Genomic DNA, 17,373 nt, shown 5'->3' on the forward strand with positions numbered 1-17,373 from the left:
TCTTTCCCTGGAATATACTTGGTCCACAGAGGAGTAGATGGCCAGGAAGCTCAAGAGTCCAACATTCTGAAAGCAGTCAGTGATGGAAAAAACATGTCAGTTAATGTTTATGAAGCTAATTCCACTGTTGGGAGTGTGATAGCTACATAACTAATAAAATAACTGGAGAGAAGCAAGAAACTAACACTGAGAGGATTTCTTTTAAGTACAGAAACACAGCTACAGTTCAAAGTAGCTAACAGATGTGGAGAACAGTTGAATGCAGCACTAGAGTAGCAGTACTATAGCTATTAATGACATGAGTTTAACATGCAAGTAAAAGGTAAATCCTCATTTCCCTGCAGGGTTTTAGTAAACAGAGTGAAAACTGATGACTTGAAGGGTGAAGCAGAACCATTTTGTTACTACAACAATATATGGAGAGGTTGAAGTTTTTGTACCAGTGTCTACATAGTGATTTATCTACTAACTCCTGCCTCTTTTTCCCACTTCTATTTCTTAGACAACTTGTCTGGGTTGATTTTATCGTATTAAAGCAATTCCAGAGGTAGAGGTAGTCTTAAATCCCAATTTCCTGATTCTTATATTATATAGGTTACTTGGCACAGTTAGGCCATGGTAAATTAAATACTACTGGTTTCTGCCCATTGGGTCTCTGTCCAGTAGCAGCACTTTGACTGACTTAAGGCTGGAACACCACTGACGTAACCTTCACCACCGTGCCATCTAAATCTGTCATCTTTATCAAATTTCTCTATATAAGTAGCCAGAAATGTTTTCTTCAGGCCCATTGCTCTACGGCTAGTATCAGGAGGAAGCCTGGCACCATTCTTTCTATATGGTTCCTATTTTAAGAAAGGCTGAGAGTTATTTCAGCAGTGTTATGAGACCAGTGTCCAGAGCTGATTTAAGGTAAAGAAATAGAAGCAAACATGCAAAACCATCCACATCTTTCTGGAAACAGTAAAGAGTCCAGGAAATGAAATGTCTATGTGTGATGGAGGAGGGCTTTTTTTAATAAAAGATGAAAATTGGTAGGTCTATTGAATCTACCTCAATAATGAGAATTTTGGCACAGTCTGACTGGTGCAGCCAGACTGCTGGCTGTTGTTATAGATTAAAAAAAAAATAATCTGCTAGAAAATAGAAGATTAAGAAAGATTGAGGGGAATTGCATTAAGGGAAGAGACAAATATTTCAGAAAAATGAGGAAGAGTCATGACCACCACCACTCCAATGATGGTGGTGGCTGGAGGGGCAGCAGCCCCACCAACACACCTACCGAAAGCACCATCATGGCCACAGCTGTGATCAGGCTGTTTTTTCAACATGTGCAGACTAAAAAGCCATTTGCAGACCAAGCTGTCTCCTGGGTAGAAGTATTTAAAGACGTAACTGTGGACAGAAGATGTAAGGAATGAAGTTTGTGTTGTGTCTTGCCTCATTATATAGCAAAGAGATACGCTGTCCTCTATACTGCTGCGCATGGTTATGTAGTGAATGGTGGGTCCATTTCAAGTCTCAGAACAAAGTTAAGTGACTGAGCCATCTCTCAATGAGTTCTGTAAAAGAGACAGGAAAAAATAACACAGAATACTGTCAGACACATGAAGATAGTAAGCAGAAAAATAGTACATAAAATAATAAGGTGCATAGATGGTTGTAACTTGATAGGATTATTATAAATCCTGAAGATTTTACTTTTCTTCTTTTTACTGAGCTTTGCAGACACAAAACCCTCACTATGTTCAACGTAATAGCCATTACCACAAGGTATTTGTTTTGATTTTAGGACCATGCAGACAAAGGATCCATAATCAAATCTTAGGTACTTCTTACTTGCTTCAACAGGCCAGTCCCCAGGATGGCATCTATCCAGACGATAATGCATCACTGTAAGATTGCTCTGGTCTTGAGCTAGTGCTGGCCAGTACAAAAAGCTTATTGCAGGAATTAGGTCCCTGAAATTTCATTTTAACATTGCTGATTTCTGTTGTGATAATTAAATATTAATTGTCAGTGTTCCTCCCTTTTTACAGTGAAATTCGAAATCTTAGAAACTTGGATTACATAGATCCAGATGCCTTTAAGAACCTCCCGCTTTTGAAATATCTGTAAGTATTTAGTACCTGTAACAAATTGGTACTTAAATTTCACAGATGACTCTTTACTTTATAGCAGTTTTGTTAGTTTGCATTTAATTTTGGAATTGATTGCCATGCTTTTGCCTGTTGCTTTATTCTAATGACAGAAAGCCAGCAAAGGTAGGGGTTGGAACTCTTACTACTTTTGTGAGAAAGGAAAACATGTTCACAATTTCTTCAGTAGTTTTCCCATTTGTCTTATCCATTAAATATCTACAATACACTAGTGTTCCTTGGCAAAATTCCACAGCTAGCTTTTTTTCTTATAAGTGCTGCCTTACTCTATTTTTGTAGGAAATAGTGGGAAGAAGGGACACAAAAAATATATACACGTCTTTAGTATTTACGAGGCATTTATACAGGGTTTTAAAGCATACCTGTCAGCCAAATGTGAAAAGCACACCTATAAACACCTGATTTCATATGACCTCTAGGGCAGAAAGAAATCCTGAAAAATGCCCATGATTTTCTAAAGAAACTTCTATGATTTTGAGTAATATTTGGAAGAAAGGCCTCTTCTGTGTGTGTGGGTGGTGGGGGCAGTGGCAAAGAGGAAAGATTTGTCCAGGTTTTTCCTATAGATGTGAAAGCAATAAAAAGGAAAGTAGTAAAAAATTCCAATTCAGGAGAATAGTTTTAAAAATTGAGAACGATATTTTCTTCAGTTATTTTCACTCTACAGAAGTTCAGAAAGAAGGGGCTTTAAGCATTCCACATTTTAAGACAGTATCCCTTTTTAGAGCTATATGAACAGCTCTTAGCCTCAATGAAAGATAGAGGATTCAGGGGCCCAGACTATTAAATGAAGCAGCCTTAATCTCTCAAGTTAAAATAAACCAGAGTTTTAATTATTTTCTCCCTATCAACCTCACAAGCTACTTCCCTCTGCAGATCTGCCTAGCTGTCTTTTTAGTCTGTGTTTCCATTTTTTAGATTCTATAATTTATCATAAGTCTGGTATTTTGAATTTTTAAAATTGTTCTGGTATCCTTCTATTTTGAACAGTTGATTATAAATTAGTTGATTGACTATAGAGAGCATGCAGTAACCATCCTGTGCTATTTAACACTTTAAATGCACTGTTCATTGTTGTTCAGTGATCCAGTAATTCTTTCTGTTTCTCCTCTCTTTCAGTGGTATTTTTAATACTGGACTCAGAGTATTTCCAGACCTCAACAAAATCTATTCATTTGATGTGAATTTTTTGCTGTAAGTATCTGTCCTCACAGCTGGTTAGAATATTGCCATCCTTGGAACACAAAAAAAAATGTATAATGAAGGTTTCTGGTTTTGAGAAAAATATCATGTAAGTCTGACAAAGCAGTTTTCCTCAAGTGATATTTCAGTGATCATTAGCACCAAATCTGGAGAATGCCAGGTCACCTAGCACGATATGTTTGACCTGAATTTGAGACATGGACATGCAGCACATTCACGATACACAACTTCTACAGGCCCTTTGCTTTTATTTTGTTTCTGGGTTTGCAATGGCTGTCCAATACCTAAATTAATCTGAAGTCAGAATAGTGTGACACACAGGACTTGAGCTGGCATACATCCTGCTAACATCAAGTCATCCTATCAAAATTCTTCTAACAGTTTTGAGCTGGCATGGTGAAGCAAACTGCAGAACAATTTCTTGAAGAAAGAGAATGGGAATGCAAATAGGGGCAAGGAGGTCTCCCACTATTATCCTTAAAGGTGTTTCAGAAACAAAGAGCTCTACTTTGAACTCTAAAAATAGCAGGTGTTTCTCAGTATTTAAAAAGAAGAGACAACATCTACCTGTTTAATCTATATTAGAATTTTGGTTTGTAATCAAGTTAAGGAGGAAGAGTAGCTCAAATGAAGACTTGCAGCCTGATACAAGGTAGAAGTATCTTGGTGACTTCTTGGTCCCAGAGAAGAGTTAGAAATTTTATATTGTAGCAGTTTTCAGCTGGAAGAGGCTTGAATGCTGGATGGGCTAGGCAAAAGGCAATTAAAAATGAGGACTATTATGTTAGAAGGTGACTTGCAAAGACATGATTGATGATCTACTGCAGCCTTGTTTCAGTGCTGCTAAGGGGTGTTTTTGGTCAAGAAGGGTCAGTTCCCACTGCATTCATGGTCTGCCACTGGCAAGATGAACCTCAGAGCAATGTAGAAATGCTGCTTGTTTTGCTAGAAAGTGTAGGAAGCAATGAGATCTTCCCTTCCGAGCATCTTCGAGACCAGAGATAAGCCTTGTTCTAAATCATAGATTCACCTTGGCTGTAGGCCTCGAAGATTGAAACCTGAGTCATTCAGAGCCCTGAGTAAGATATAACTACATCTTAAGAACTATTAGGGAGTTTCTCAAAGACCAAAAGGGCTTCAGCTTGGATTGAACTCTGCTAGATCTACTTGTACATAGTAGAGAAAACCAAGAATTAAACAGGCTAGATGAAACAAAGCAGTTTATACAGCCATCTGTGTTCTTACTTCCAACCAACTCAGTGCTTTTCTAAGTGGCAGAAAGCCAAACATTGTTTGACTTCTGCCTTGATTTTTTTTTTGACAGAGATCACTAACAAAAGATAAATATAGGTCTTATATGCTACACAGAGTTTTTAAAGAATAGACCTGTACTTTCAAGGAAGATAGTTCTATGATGTATATTTCTAAATATTGCTATTCAGTGAAAGACTTTTTGTTTCTTCCATCAAGAAAAAAAATTATTTTGAAAAATAATAGGTTTCTAAATAATGCATAAGGTATAGCTGGGGAAAACCCATCCATTATATTACTATTTGCCTTTGAGGTCAAGCAACTTACAAGTAAACATTTATCTAGAAAAATGAACCAATCTGCAAAACGTCAAACTCAAATGACTTGTGGTGGAAACCACCTATCAGTGAAAATTACTTGGAATGAAAATGGCTGTAGTACGGTTCAGTGTTAGCACATATATATGCACAAATGCAGCACAGAAGAGGAACGAAGTTATTTCTGGCACATGGATAATTGCTAAGACTTCTCAGCCCACGGACTTTATTAGGCCGTACCTAATCCACAAGCTGAAGAAAAAGAAAAATTTGTGTAAATTTTCACAGACTATAATATGATTCAGGAAAAATCAGAAAAAAGGCAATCAGAGACTTTGTTCTGCCCTCTGTTTCTACCAGCTTTTTTTCTCTCTTCTTTCTCCAGTTTAGTCATAGTAAATCTCTTTAATTTTCATTTCTTCCTTTTGTTACAAGAGAATTTTGGTCTGAAGATACATGGTATTTATTAAGACTGCAGAGTAGGAGTAAAAAAGTATTTAAGAACTGAGTAGTGAAACACTTTTTTGGACAAGAGGTGAGAAGAATCAGTAAGTTCTTCCACTTACTAGTGAAAGAGATGTGCTAGATGCACTTCTGTAAAGTAAAATGCCTCTGTCCTGAGTAATGTGTTATCTGATATCTTATCTGAATTTGGAGAGCAGGATTTCAGCTCTGAAGCCACATGGGTTGTTCAGTTGACACTGCAGCTAATGCTTATTCACTCTGCTAATTCTCTGGCTCCTGAGGCCAGGGTCCTGTCTGTGCCATTAGCCACTATTATCACACAGGCTGGCACACCTCACCAGAACTACAAAACCCATTTACCTCACGAGCTGTCATCCTGGATGCTGGAACATGCTCAATTCTTCATCCTACATGTATCTTCTGGCCTTAGATGTAACTAAACAGGGTATTCTTTTAAACTTATTTATTTAAATAAATAAATTTACATCTATAATATAATAAACATGGAAATTTTATTTATTTAAATTATATTAATTTCATAATAAAATACATTAAAATAATTTATTTAAATAAATTTATTATATTTTAAACTTTATTATCAAGGCAGAGAACAATTAGTAACAAAGCTGTCCTTGAGATGCTCTGTTGGGCAAATGTTTGATTGTGATATTTTGTCTCCTTTTGCAGTGAAATTGCAGATAATCCTTACATGACTTCAGTGCCTGCAAATGCCTTCCATGGGCTTTGTAATGAATCTCTAACCCTGTAAGTTCTTCCAGTTTAAGTCACAAGGCAATTACCTCTCTAGTAATGCATATGGCAAAATGTTTATAAAAAAATTATTCCTGTCCTACTCTCTAGGAGTCTGCAGCCAAGAAACACCATAGACAGACAGTATCCATACTCTAGTTTGCATAAATTCTGTACCTTGACAGCTATCCGAATCAGTCCTGCTCTTTTCTTTAAACTGGCTTGATTAATGTGGTTTTGTTTTTCTATGACCCTAGTGCCAGTGAATGGTTATATTTGAAAAAAATCAAAGGAGAAAGTCTGCAAAGTTCTCCTCTTGTAAAGCTACAGCAGGGTTAGAACTGTGTCTAACTTTTTTGCAACCTAAGTGGCACATACCATGGAAACTAATGGATGGCAAACATCAAAAGAGTCATATTTTAAAGAAAATTGTTAAATAAAATTCAGTCAGTCAATGTGAGCCACAAGATAGAGCTGATGGGAGTGAAAATTACTGTAGTGAGTTATGACCTGAACTGGGAGGAAGAGCATTAGAATGCAAACAAATGAATTCTAAAGAAATTCTAAAAAAAAATTCCTTTTGCTCTAAGGGAGGATAAGAATGAATTCTAAAAATTTAAGCCAGGCCTGATAGTAAAATCAGACCTTTTTTGCTAGTTGTTAGTTCCTTTAGCCTTCCTTAATCAATCCTAGCAGGATTTTGCTTCCCTGCTTTTAGACTAAGGGTGGGCAAATTATAGCTAAGTGTTTTAGTCTACCATTGCTGTAAAAAGAGGTGAAAGATGGCACACCTGCCACATGGTATCCTTGACTCAGGTGCACTCAAGAATGCTCCTGGGCATTTTTTTGACCTTGTGCAGTAACTACTGCTTCTTCAAGAGATTAAAATTAACCCATCCATAAATGTGCCCTTGCAAAGAAAAATGATCCATAAGATGTTAGGTATTCATGTATTGAAGCAGCCCAAAATACACGAATGTAATTTTTTTTTTTTTTTTTTTTTTTTTTGCCTGCAGTAAACTCTACAATAATGGTTTTACCAGTATTCAAGGCCATGCTTTTAATGGGACAAATCTGGATGCGATGTAAGTAGCAAGTCATTCTCTTCTTTCAGCAGAAAAAACCCAAACTTCTCTGCTTATTTGAGGCTCTAAAATACATATTTAATTTTAATTACTTTTAAGGAGCAAAGAGAGGATATTAATTTCAGCCAGCAATAACAATATCATTGCTTAATGTCTTTTGAAGTGTGCTTTCATTTAGTATATGTATTTATAGCTCAGAAATAAAACCATGGCAAGTAATTCCAGTGTGAGTTTTGTTCTGGTTTGAAGCTACAGTAAAACTTTGTTTGACCAGGAACTTTTCTAAGATGATTTGGAAGATAATTATGCTTTTTTTTACAAGACTGTTTTGATTTAGTAAGTGTAGCACTGATAATGGTAGCAGCTCTTCCACAGGTATCTCTTACCTGCAAAAAAGAGGGTGCTGTAAGGTGCTGGGAGCAATTCAGAGGAACCAGCCACTTATACTAGAAATGAGATGCACATCTCAAAAGCATGAATCAACCATTTCATATTTCCCTGCAACTTCTTACTGTATTTTCTGTAAAATTAATATTTACTGAGTGAATAGCCTTTTTACACCATACCCAAAATCACCTGCCTCAATCATTAAGACAGAATAAATATCGGTTCTAGAGACTCCATTCACTTTGGCAGAGCTTACTCTTGTCCTCCAGAGGCTTGACTGAAGAGTTTGTCACTCTCATGAGTAAAGAGATTTCTTCATTATGAGCTCTTAAATTAACCAGAGAGACATGAGGATAGATATTTTTAGTACTTTAAATTAGGCTTAAATTCTATAAGAATTCCATAAGAGCATCCTTCACATGGTCTTAATCTTTCCAAACTGCCTATTTTACCGTTGCAGCTAGCTAAACTTCTTAACGTTTGAAAGGTTTGAGTTAAACCAAAAATCTGAAATAGATCTGATTTTATTCACACTGGTTCAGTTACTTTAAACTTTAACATGAAAAAGGAAGTTTTCCATGATGACATAGTGTTTGTACTAGTGCCCACAGAAATCAAGAGATATAAAACATGGCAAAATAAATCCAGTGTCTTGTCTGAATCCCTCTTAGCTGCATGCAGCAATACTCAGAACCTTTTCAAGCCTTAGCCAATACATGAACTGTGTTGGTTCTTCCATTTTGACAAAACACGGGTTGGACACTATTTTGTAGAAATTTTTCTTTATGCTTCTCTGATAGTAGGCAGGTGTTATTGCTTCTGTCCTCTTTGGAATTTCCACGATTATTAAAGAATCAAGTGAAAATGTAGTTTTAGAAGATATGGAGTCCTAAACATCTGCTTTGTTGAACAGGGAAGTAGAGAAGCAGACAACATATACTAGCTTCTGTAGATACTGTTTGTTTACTTTTAGAAAAAAAAATTTGTAATTAGTATTCTTTAAGGATATTTAAGTATTTTTTAAGGTCAAGAGTAGAGGGCTTTACAGAGAGATCCGGACAGACTTGAGAGCAATCACCAACCATATTCAATTTAACAAGAACAATTGCTGGATTTTCCATCTGGCACAGTATAATCCTGGTTATACATACAAAGTGAGAGGCTGGAGAGCAGCCCCATAGAAGGAAATCTGGGGGTCCTGGCTGATGGCAAGTTGAACATGAGCCAGCAGTGCCCTGGCAGCCAGGAGGGCCACCCGTGTCCTGAGAGGCATCAGGCACAGCATCGCCAGCCAGGCAAGGGAGGGGGTTGTCCTGCTCTGCTCTGCACTGGGGCGGCCTCACCTCAAGTCCTGGGGGCAGTTTTAGGTGCCACAATATGAGCAGGATATCAAACCCTTAAGTGTGTCCAAAGGAGAGCAATCAAGATGGTGAAAGGCCTTGAGGGCAAGACTTACAAGGAGTGGCTAACCAGGCTTGTTCAGCCTGGAGAAGAGGAGCCTGAGGGGAGATCTCACAGCAACCCACAGCTTCCTCAGGGGAGGCGGTGGAGGGGCAGGTGCTGATCTCCTCTCTCTGGTGACCAGCGATAGGGCACAAGAGAACAAAATGAACCTGCATCAAGTTCAGATTAGACATTAGGAGAAGGTTCTTCACCAAGAGGGTGGGCAGTCACGAGAACAGACTCCCTAGGGAGTGGCCACAGCACCAAGACTCTCAGAGTTCAAATTGCATCTGGATGATGGTCATAGTCATGCTTTTGTTTTTCAGCATCCTGCAAGGACCAGGGAGTTGGACTCCATGACGCTTATCAGTGCCTTCCAACCTGATATGTTCTATGATTTATAATCCTAAGTGAATGCTTCCAGAGACTGGCTATGAGGCACAAGTTAATCAAATCTAAAAAGAAAAAAGAAAACAACCAGCAGAGTAACTAAAACTAGACTAAAAAACTAAAAGCTAAACTAAAACTAGTTCATGGGTTTATCTACCAGCAGTAAAAATGGTTTATTACAATAAACACTTTTCTCCTAATTAAATCATATGACATTTACTTGGAGCAAAGCACTATTCCAGATGTGCAAGGCAAACTAGGGAGCTGAACATCCTTTCAGTGGTAAAGTGGTAAAGCCTTTATCTCTTTGATAGACTACACTAAAATTTCTAAACTAATTTTCTTAAGTAGTTCGGTTACCATATGACAAGATAAAGTATAATTTTGCTAAGTGCAAGCTTAGAGATTTGTTGTTTCTAGCAGCAGCATTAAGTTAATGCAAGAGGCAAATATTTAATTTTCTCAAATCTGACATTTATAATTTGAACTCTTGGTTATCTACCACTGTACGGTGAAGGAAGTACCTGTTTTTGTCTGGGTCTTATCCAAGAGCCTTTGAACTTAACAAAAACAGGAGCAAAAATAAACTAATAGAAAAGGGTGAGAGAAATTTGAATGGTTTTTGAATTATTATCTCAAGGACAAAAATAAGTAACAGAGTAAGACAAAAAACAATAGTAAATTTTTGGCAAATTATTCAAAGACTTCATGTTCCACCCACAAATCAGAAGACATTTTGGTAATCTCAGAGGACATCTTCTACTATGCCTTATGCCTTTCTACCACTCTTGCAGTATTAAAACGCCTATGTAATTAAAGAGGGTCAAAAAAATTAATGCAGGTATAGGTGAAAAACCATGGATAAATGGTTTCCATTATCACACTGAATAACAGCACTACCTAGTTGATCTTGTCATCCAACAAGGATCTGTGTTTAACAGCAAACCACAGTATTGCTGTGTAAGTTTTACAAGGGCAGGGGAGTAAGAAACCAGGAACGACAGGCTGAATGACACTTTTACTGAAAAGCATTCATCTGACACTTGAATCCCTCATCTTAGCCCATCATTAAGGTCCATAAACTGCATCACTCCTGCAAAGTGGTGCTGCTGCACCAGTATTTATTTCTGTAAGGTAATTGGTGAGGAAAGAAGAGTTTTTAAAAGATATTTTCAGTGAATGGCAAAATATATTTGTGATGAGCTTTTACAGAACTATCTAAATTACTGAAGCAGAAAGTGTGTGATCTCAAAATCTAATTACAAAAATAAACTCCAAAAGAATATATTTACTTTGGTATACAGTTTCAGGGTTCACTTACAATGCTTGGCACAGCTCAGAGTTAAGATAAACAATTGTGTGGAAAAATCATATGATGAATCCTTAGTACTGCTCACTTACCAATGCATCTTTTTTGCCTGTTCTCCCTTTCTTTAACCTCCATTTCATAATCCAGCTGGATGCATAGATACATTAACGTGTCTCATGTTCAGAGCCCACTTAATACTATAGTAGTGATACTGAAATATGTGTCCAGCATATTAATCCTGTTCTTGTTTTTTATTCTCTGCTGCCTTATTTTAAAACTAGAAGCTGAAAACAAGGTGCAGACAATACGTAATTCCATAAGTCCGTGAGGTGTTCCAACTAGGATCTTTGGTAACTTAACCTAATTTTTAACTAAGTGATCCTTTGTAAGAAAATGTTGCAGAACCTCCCTTTTAGCCTAATCTATCTGTTCATTCTTATTCCATCACTCCCTGCACTGATAAAACTGGACTGCAGTAAAACCTAATGAGTGAAATAATTCAGCTTTAAAAACCACCAAGAAAGCTGTGTCCAGCTGCAACATAGGGCATGGCACGAGTGACCTTGTACTATGAACAAAGAGAAACAGAAATCTTTCACATTTAAAGAAAGGTATGTGGCACTATACATTAATTAGTTGAATAGCTGGTCAGAATTTTTCATTCACATCCTTTACCCCCAGAAAAAATCAAATATTTTGTAAATTTATCTTCAGACCTTACATTATTATTCAGTTTTTCATCTCAGTTGAATATTTTGAATATTCAGGATTTTGGTTTTCTTTTGACAAATCTCACTTTTGATATTTGCTCTGTATCTCCAAAATGGGTGTCCCTAAAGAGCTCCCAGAATGCTCTCAATAATGTAACCTTCATACTTTTGTTCCTTACATATATATACCTATACATATCTATATCTATATCTATATCTTTCTCCTTTCTGGAGACTAAGCTGTGTTTTCTTCTTCAGCTTTTTTGGTCCTTGAGAGTTGCTGAATATTAGTACCTGGTGGTTGCTCTTCTAAAACAGACTTGAGATACTAGCATTTTGAAACAGAGCATGCATGCCACTCAAGATGAAATAAAAGGTTGCTTTTCCTTGTGCAGACTCTCTAGTCTGTCACTTTATGAGGCATGCATTGATACTGTCTGAATACTCAGTATCTCTGTCATGCCCTGACCTTGTCCTGTTTTACACAGCACTTGAAATGTTCTGTTAGTGTTTTGTGCCCTCAGAAGGTCCTACTCAGCATGCTGCAGTCATGGTGTTTTCTGGTGGGGTTGAGGCTTAACCCAATATTCTTCCCACTTACCCCTGGACCTTGAGTCCGTAGAGACTCTGTTAGACACAAGTATAGTTGGCTTACTGATGTGACTGGATTGAAAACGTGAAAAAGGGCCTTCATTTACTTACATAGCACTACAAAAACATCAGCATCTCCTACTCCAGATTCTGCACTTACTACTACAGATTTCCTGCACAGTTCGTACTGAGGTATTCATGTATCTCATTGCCATCCACCAACTCTACAAAATTATGATTATTCTAGTGTCCCCACTGCATCTAGATATTACACATCAACTATGTGATTTCTAAAACTTCTAAGATTTGTTTAGACATGTTGATATCACTGTTCTGGTTTTCTCTTCTGCAGTGAATTTAAATGACATTCTGCATCATTTAGCTATCAGTAACAACAGGATTAATGGCACTTTCAGAAGGAACCATACTGACTCTACTTAAGCTTTCTTTGTCAAATTAGTATTTGCCAAAGCCTTATTCTTTCTATTTAAAAGCAGTACCTATCAAAATATAAGGGCTTAAACAACTGAAATCAATTAGCAGCAGGAAATTATACATTCTGATGGGCCTGACTCATTGATATGAAAACTGGCAGCTAACACCATAGCCCCTCCTTAGTAACACATGGTTCTGTACTTCCCAAAGCCTCTAGCTGTTTCTATTAGTAACTTTGAAGATTTTTATCATGTAAATCAGCTATTATATTTCAGGTTTATTACTCACTATGGTACTCAAATATCAGGGGAAAATATTTCAAAATTGGACAAGCAATTAACTGGTTGTATAATAGTGTCTAGTTATTAAAGCAGACAGGTTTTATTAGGTTAAGCAGGTTTTTGTGTCCTTCAACACTACAATCTAGATGTTGAAATCTTGGATTAATTCTTAACTTGGTTGCTCTGGTTTGAATTTTTGTATTCATTTTGCAGACAAAATCATGAGGAAATTTGCACACTAAAGGCAATTTTCACAACAATAATGTGCCATTTCCAGAATATGAAAATCAGTTCTCAGAAAACACAAATGCCAGGTGATCCGAGAATGCCATATATTTATAAAGAATGAAAGCTTATTTCAAACAACAACAGCTGAGAAGGTGATGTAAGCTATTTTCCCCTGTAAGAAACAAGGCTTAAGGCATGAGTGATGTCCAATGAATAACATGCCAGAAGCGTTATTTGGCTCCCTAAGACTTTCTGTTGTGTAACCCAGATGAAGTGCATTTACTTCTCATTTCTCACCATGGTGATCAATATAAGCTTATATCCAGTGAATGTTATGAAAAATTTGCCAATGACTTCAACCAGGACTGGATTAGAATATTTCCTTAATTTTTTCCACACCATGGCTTGCCAGCTGGGCAAGGGAGGGGATTGTCCTGCTCTGCTCTGCTCTGCACTGATGTGGCCTCATGTGGAGTCCTGTGAGCAGTTTTGGTCACAATATAAGAAAGATATATTAGAAAGTGTCCAAAGGAGAGCTGTAAGGATGGTGAAGGGCCTTGAGGGGAAAGCTGTATGACGAGCAGCTCAGGTCACTTGGTCTGTTCAGCCTGGAGGAGACTGAGGGGAGACCTCATTGCAGTTATAACTTCCTCAGGAGGGAAAGGAGGGGCAGGCACTGATCTCTTCTCTGTGGTACCCAGTGACAGGACCTGAGGGAATGGCCTGAAGCTGTGTCAGAGAGGTTTAGGTTGGATATTAGAAAAAGGTCCTTCACCCAGAAGGTATTTGGGCACTGGAACAGGCTCCCCAGGGAAGTGGTCACAGCCCCAAGCACTGACAGAGTTCAAGTGTTTAGACAACAGTCTCAGGCACATGGTGTGACTCTTGGGGCTGTATTTTGCAGGGCCAGAAGTTAAATTTTGGTGATCCTCATGGGTGCCTTTCAACCCAGAATATTCTGTGACTCTGTGAACTTCACAGACAACCTCTGACATCTGTTGTGACCACCTTCCTATTGCACTTTTTATCTTACTAGCTCCATCGCAAACTAGCTTGTAAATGTTTATAATGGGGTACCAAACATCCAACTCTTTCCTTGCTCTTCTTATAACAAAACTTCGCTCTTAACTTTTGACCTGTATATGGAAACCTCCACCTGACTATGGAGATTTTAAAGCATTTAAAACTTTTATTGAACTCACAGCATGGAGGAAATTATTTTCCTGTTTGTTCATTATGTGTTCCATCATGTGATTCCCCATACCTCATTCTGATGAAAGAAAACAAAACTATTTCACCTCATCCTCACACATATGTACTTGAAGATACAGTGTGTAGGCACATGCCCTTATGTGTATGACAGAGAGAGAAAAAGAATTTGGAACAAAGATAATAAATAAATAAATTAGCAAAATAAATTACTCGTTGAGAAATTTAATTTCTTTTCAAAATAGAAAATCTGTATTTTGTTTCTTGGGTACACAGAAAATGAAGTAACTGATTATGCTTCAATATGTCATCGAGAATGGATGGCCTTTAAACATATTGCTTTTGTACATCTGTGCAGGCAAGTAAACTCGGGATCTACTCTAACCTATGAATAGCTACTTCCAAATCACTGTGTTTTGTTTGTTTCTGCAGCTATCTGCACAAGAACAAATACCTTGAAGTTATCAATGATGATGCATTTCTGGGAGTGCACAGTGGACCAACTCTACTGTAAGTAGGAGAAAATAAAGTCGAGAAAGCTTTAAAAATAATACCATTTTAGTTTACAATTTCTTTACAACCATTAGCATCAGAGCAGCAGGGACAGGAATGGCATGTTTACAGAAATAATGCCAGTAACAAAACCTGTGCTTTAGGGAACTGATTTATGAAATGCTTGCATCTTACATTATGTATACTGTTCCTACCAATTGTTCTTCTGGAAGATTCTGTACTACAACCTGTCTTATGGCTGCACAATTGTAACACAAAAGAAGGACTCTTGTACCACACAGGTAAAGGAAACTGAAAAAGATGAAAAAATAATTTTAGACAGAAAAATAGTTACTTCTGAGGCTCTTCTTTTTTCTCCTGTTATTTGGCTTCCAGTCTGATTTTATAATCCTCCGAAGAACTTTTCACTAAAATTAGGAATCATAATACAGAATGAAAATAAAACTTTAAAGAAGTTAAGAATTTCCAGAAGAATCACATTCCCTGACTTGAATTGTCTAGTATGTAATGTAGTGCCTATGGCTGATCACAAGGAGAACTGAAATACTGAAAGGGGAATTTCTTCCTCCACTGCAAATCCAGATGGTGTCGGCAGTGCTCAGTCACTTTCTGCTCTCCAGGAAAACAGTATATTCATAGCAGAATAACAGTGTATTGTTCTTGGAAGGAATCCTAGTAGCTACCTGCAATAACAAAAGGTGCACAAGTCATTATTTTTCCTTCAGAATCTTTTCAGCTCCAGAAAATCAGTCTGGCTCCAGCAGGTGAGAGCTTGCAGAAGCACAGATTTTTGACTCTTGATTATTGTGGGTATTTAAAGCATCAGTGTTGTTGTTATGCCGGACAGGTGAGCAAGTAATGGTGTGCTGCAAGGGGTTGTGGGTAGTTAACTGTATGCTGTAACAGCCAGATAAGCTTCCTGAGCAAGGGCTAGCTTTGAGATGTGTCAGCTACACAAAACCTCTTGGTTTAGGGGCTAGAGATGCCTTCCTCGGATATGCATATCTAACTGTAAAGAACTTCCTTTTTACCCTGTGTTTTCAAGTTAGATAACTCAAATGACTTGAATTTTTTCTAGTCTTCTGTAACTATTGTGCTAGCCCAGCTACCACTGATCCTTGATCTCAGGACATGTTTTATACTTGCAGTATAAACAGCCCAGCTATCCATCTCCTATTAGAATTATATACCTTCATGCCTAATAAGATTCCTAGCAGTACTTATAACTAAAGAGAGACGTGGTACTTACTACAGTGCCATTACCGAGAGAGGTATCGCTTCTCAAGGGCACAAGGCCAGAAATGGCACGTAAGCACAGTAAATCAACTGTGATTTTAAAAGGCAGAGTATTTCACATCATGATACTTTGATATGCGAGTCCTAAGCTAAAGCTCCTGGGATGGTGTCACAGTTTAACACTGGCCTGCACCTCAGCTCCACACAGCCGCGTATTCGCCCCTGCACCCAATGGGATGAGGGAAAGAATTGGAAGGGTAAAAGTGAGAAAATTCATGGGTTGAGATAATGCCATCTTAATAATTTAAAAAGGGATGTTGAAGAAAAAATCAGAGGGGGAAGAAAACAAACGAAACCCAAGAACAACAAGTGATGTAACAAGAACAATTGCTCACCACCAGCTCATTGATTCCCAGCCAGTCCCCTGGCAATGGGAGTCCTGGCAAACTTCCACCCAGCTCTTACTGCTGAGCATGATTTGACAAGGTCTAGGATATCTCTTGGTCAGCTGGGGTCAGCTGTCCTGGCTGTCCTCTCCCAGATTCTTGTGCACCTTTGACCTCCTCGCTGGTCACATGGTGTGAAAAACAAAAAATGCCTCGGCTGTGTGTAAGCACTGCTAAAACATCTCTGAATTGTCAACTCTATTTTCACTCCCAAATCAAAAACATAGCCACATACCAGCTACTGTGAAGAAATTTAACTCTATGCCAGCCAAAACCAGTACAGAATTAATAATTCAAGTTATTAGCTTTTAATTCTACTTTAATGTAATTTTATTAGCAGGTTAGGGAGGACTTGTGGTACCCACAGAAAACCAGGAATTATTCTGCATGTGTGATATAGAAAAGGTTTGCCACAATATGAGCAACAATTTAAAGTGGAATCCTTCCACCTGGACACATCTCCTAGCTGACCTTCAGGAACTAGAACTATTTTAACAGGAACAAAAGAGCTCCTGAAACTCCCACATATGCATTACCTTAAGAGGGCTGAAGTCAAAAAATGAAAACTGAGTGACAACCTCATATGTGTTGTTGTCTCATGTCAAAGGCCATTAACACCTCCCACAGGAGACAAAAATGTCCTTGCAATTGGTGCCTTAGTATATAACCCCCACTATACCATCATGACCAATGAGTTATTTACAGAGACCACAGATTTGTTAACTTGTGTAACAGTCTGAAAAGTCTGACCAATACAGCCCCTCCATATTCCCTTGGGCAGTGTAAACAGCTTGTTATAAGAAATAATTTGTTACATCATTTTTGGTTCAGGCACCTTGGTATTCTTAGCTGGTCGTTGGATCTTCCTCAAAAAGAAAGTTTTACTTACAAAACTGTTTCATCTTGAAAATTAACTCTATGGAAAATGATTGTGAGAATATTGCTTTTTTTCTGGGACAATGAAT

At 37.7% G+C, this 17,373-nt stretch overlaps 1 protein-coding gene across 2 annotated transcripts in view; it reads left to right on the forward strand.

Annotated features, from left to right (window-relative positions):
• TSHR (thyroid stimulating hormone receptor) overlaps nucleotides 1-17,373 on the forward strand; it is a 62,215-nt gene that overhangs the window by 32,133 nt on the left and 12,709 nt on the right. For both annotated transcript variants that reach the window (XM_008629685.2, XM_008629688.2), the window contains 5 exons: nucleotides 2,040-2,114; nucleotides 3,279-3,353; nucleotides 6,083-6,160; nucleotides 7,162-7,230; nucleotides 14,646-14,723. In XM_008629685.2, the coding sequence (XP_008627907.1) occupies nucleotides 2,040-2,114; nucleotides 3,279-3,353; nucleotides 6,083-6,160; nucleotides 7,162-7,230; nucleotides 14,646-14,723 (375 nt within the window). The remainder of the gene's footprint in view (nucleotides 1-2,039; nucleotides 2,115-3,278; nucleotides 3,354-6,082; nucleotides 6,161-7,161; nucleotides 7,231-14,645; nucleotides 14,724-17,373) is intronic.

The sequence above is a fragment of the Corvus brachyrhynchos genome, unplaced genomic scaffold (genome assembly GCF_000691975.1).
Source record: "Corvus brachyrhynchos isolate BGI_N302 unplaced genomic scaffold, ASM69197v1 scaffold1, whole genome shotgun sequence".
In the NCBI taxonomy this organism is placed as follows: domain Eukaryota; kingdom Metazoa; phylum Chordata; class Aves; order Passeriformes; family Corvidae; genus Corvus; species Corvus brachyrhynchos.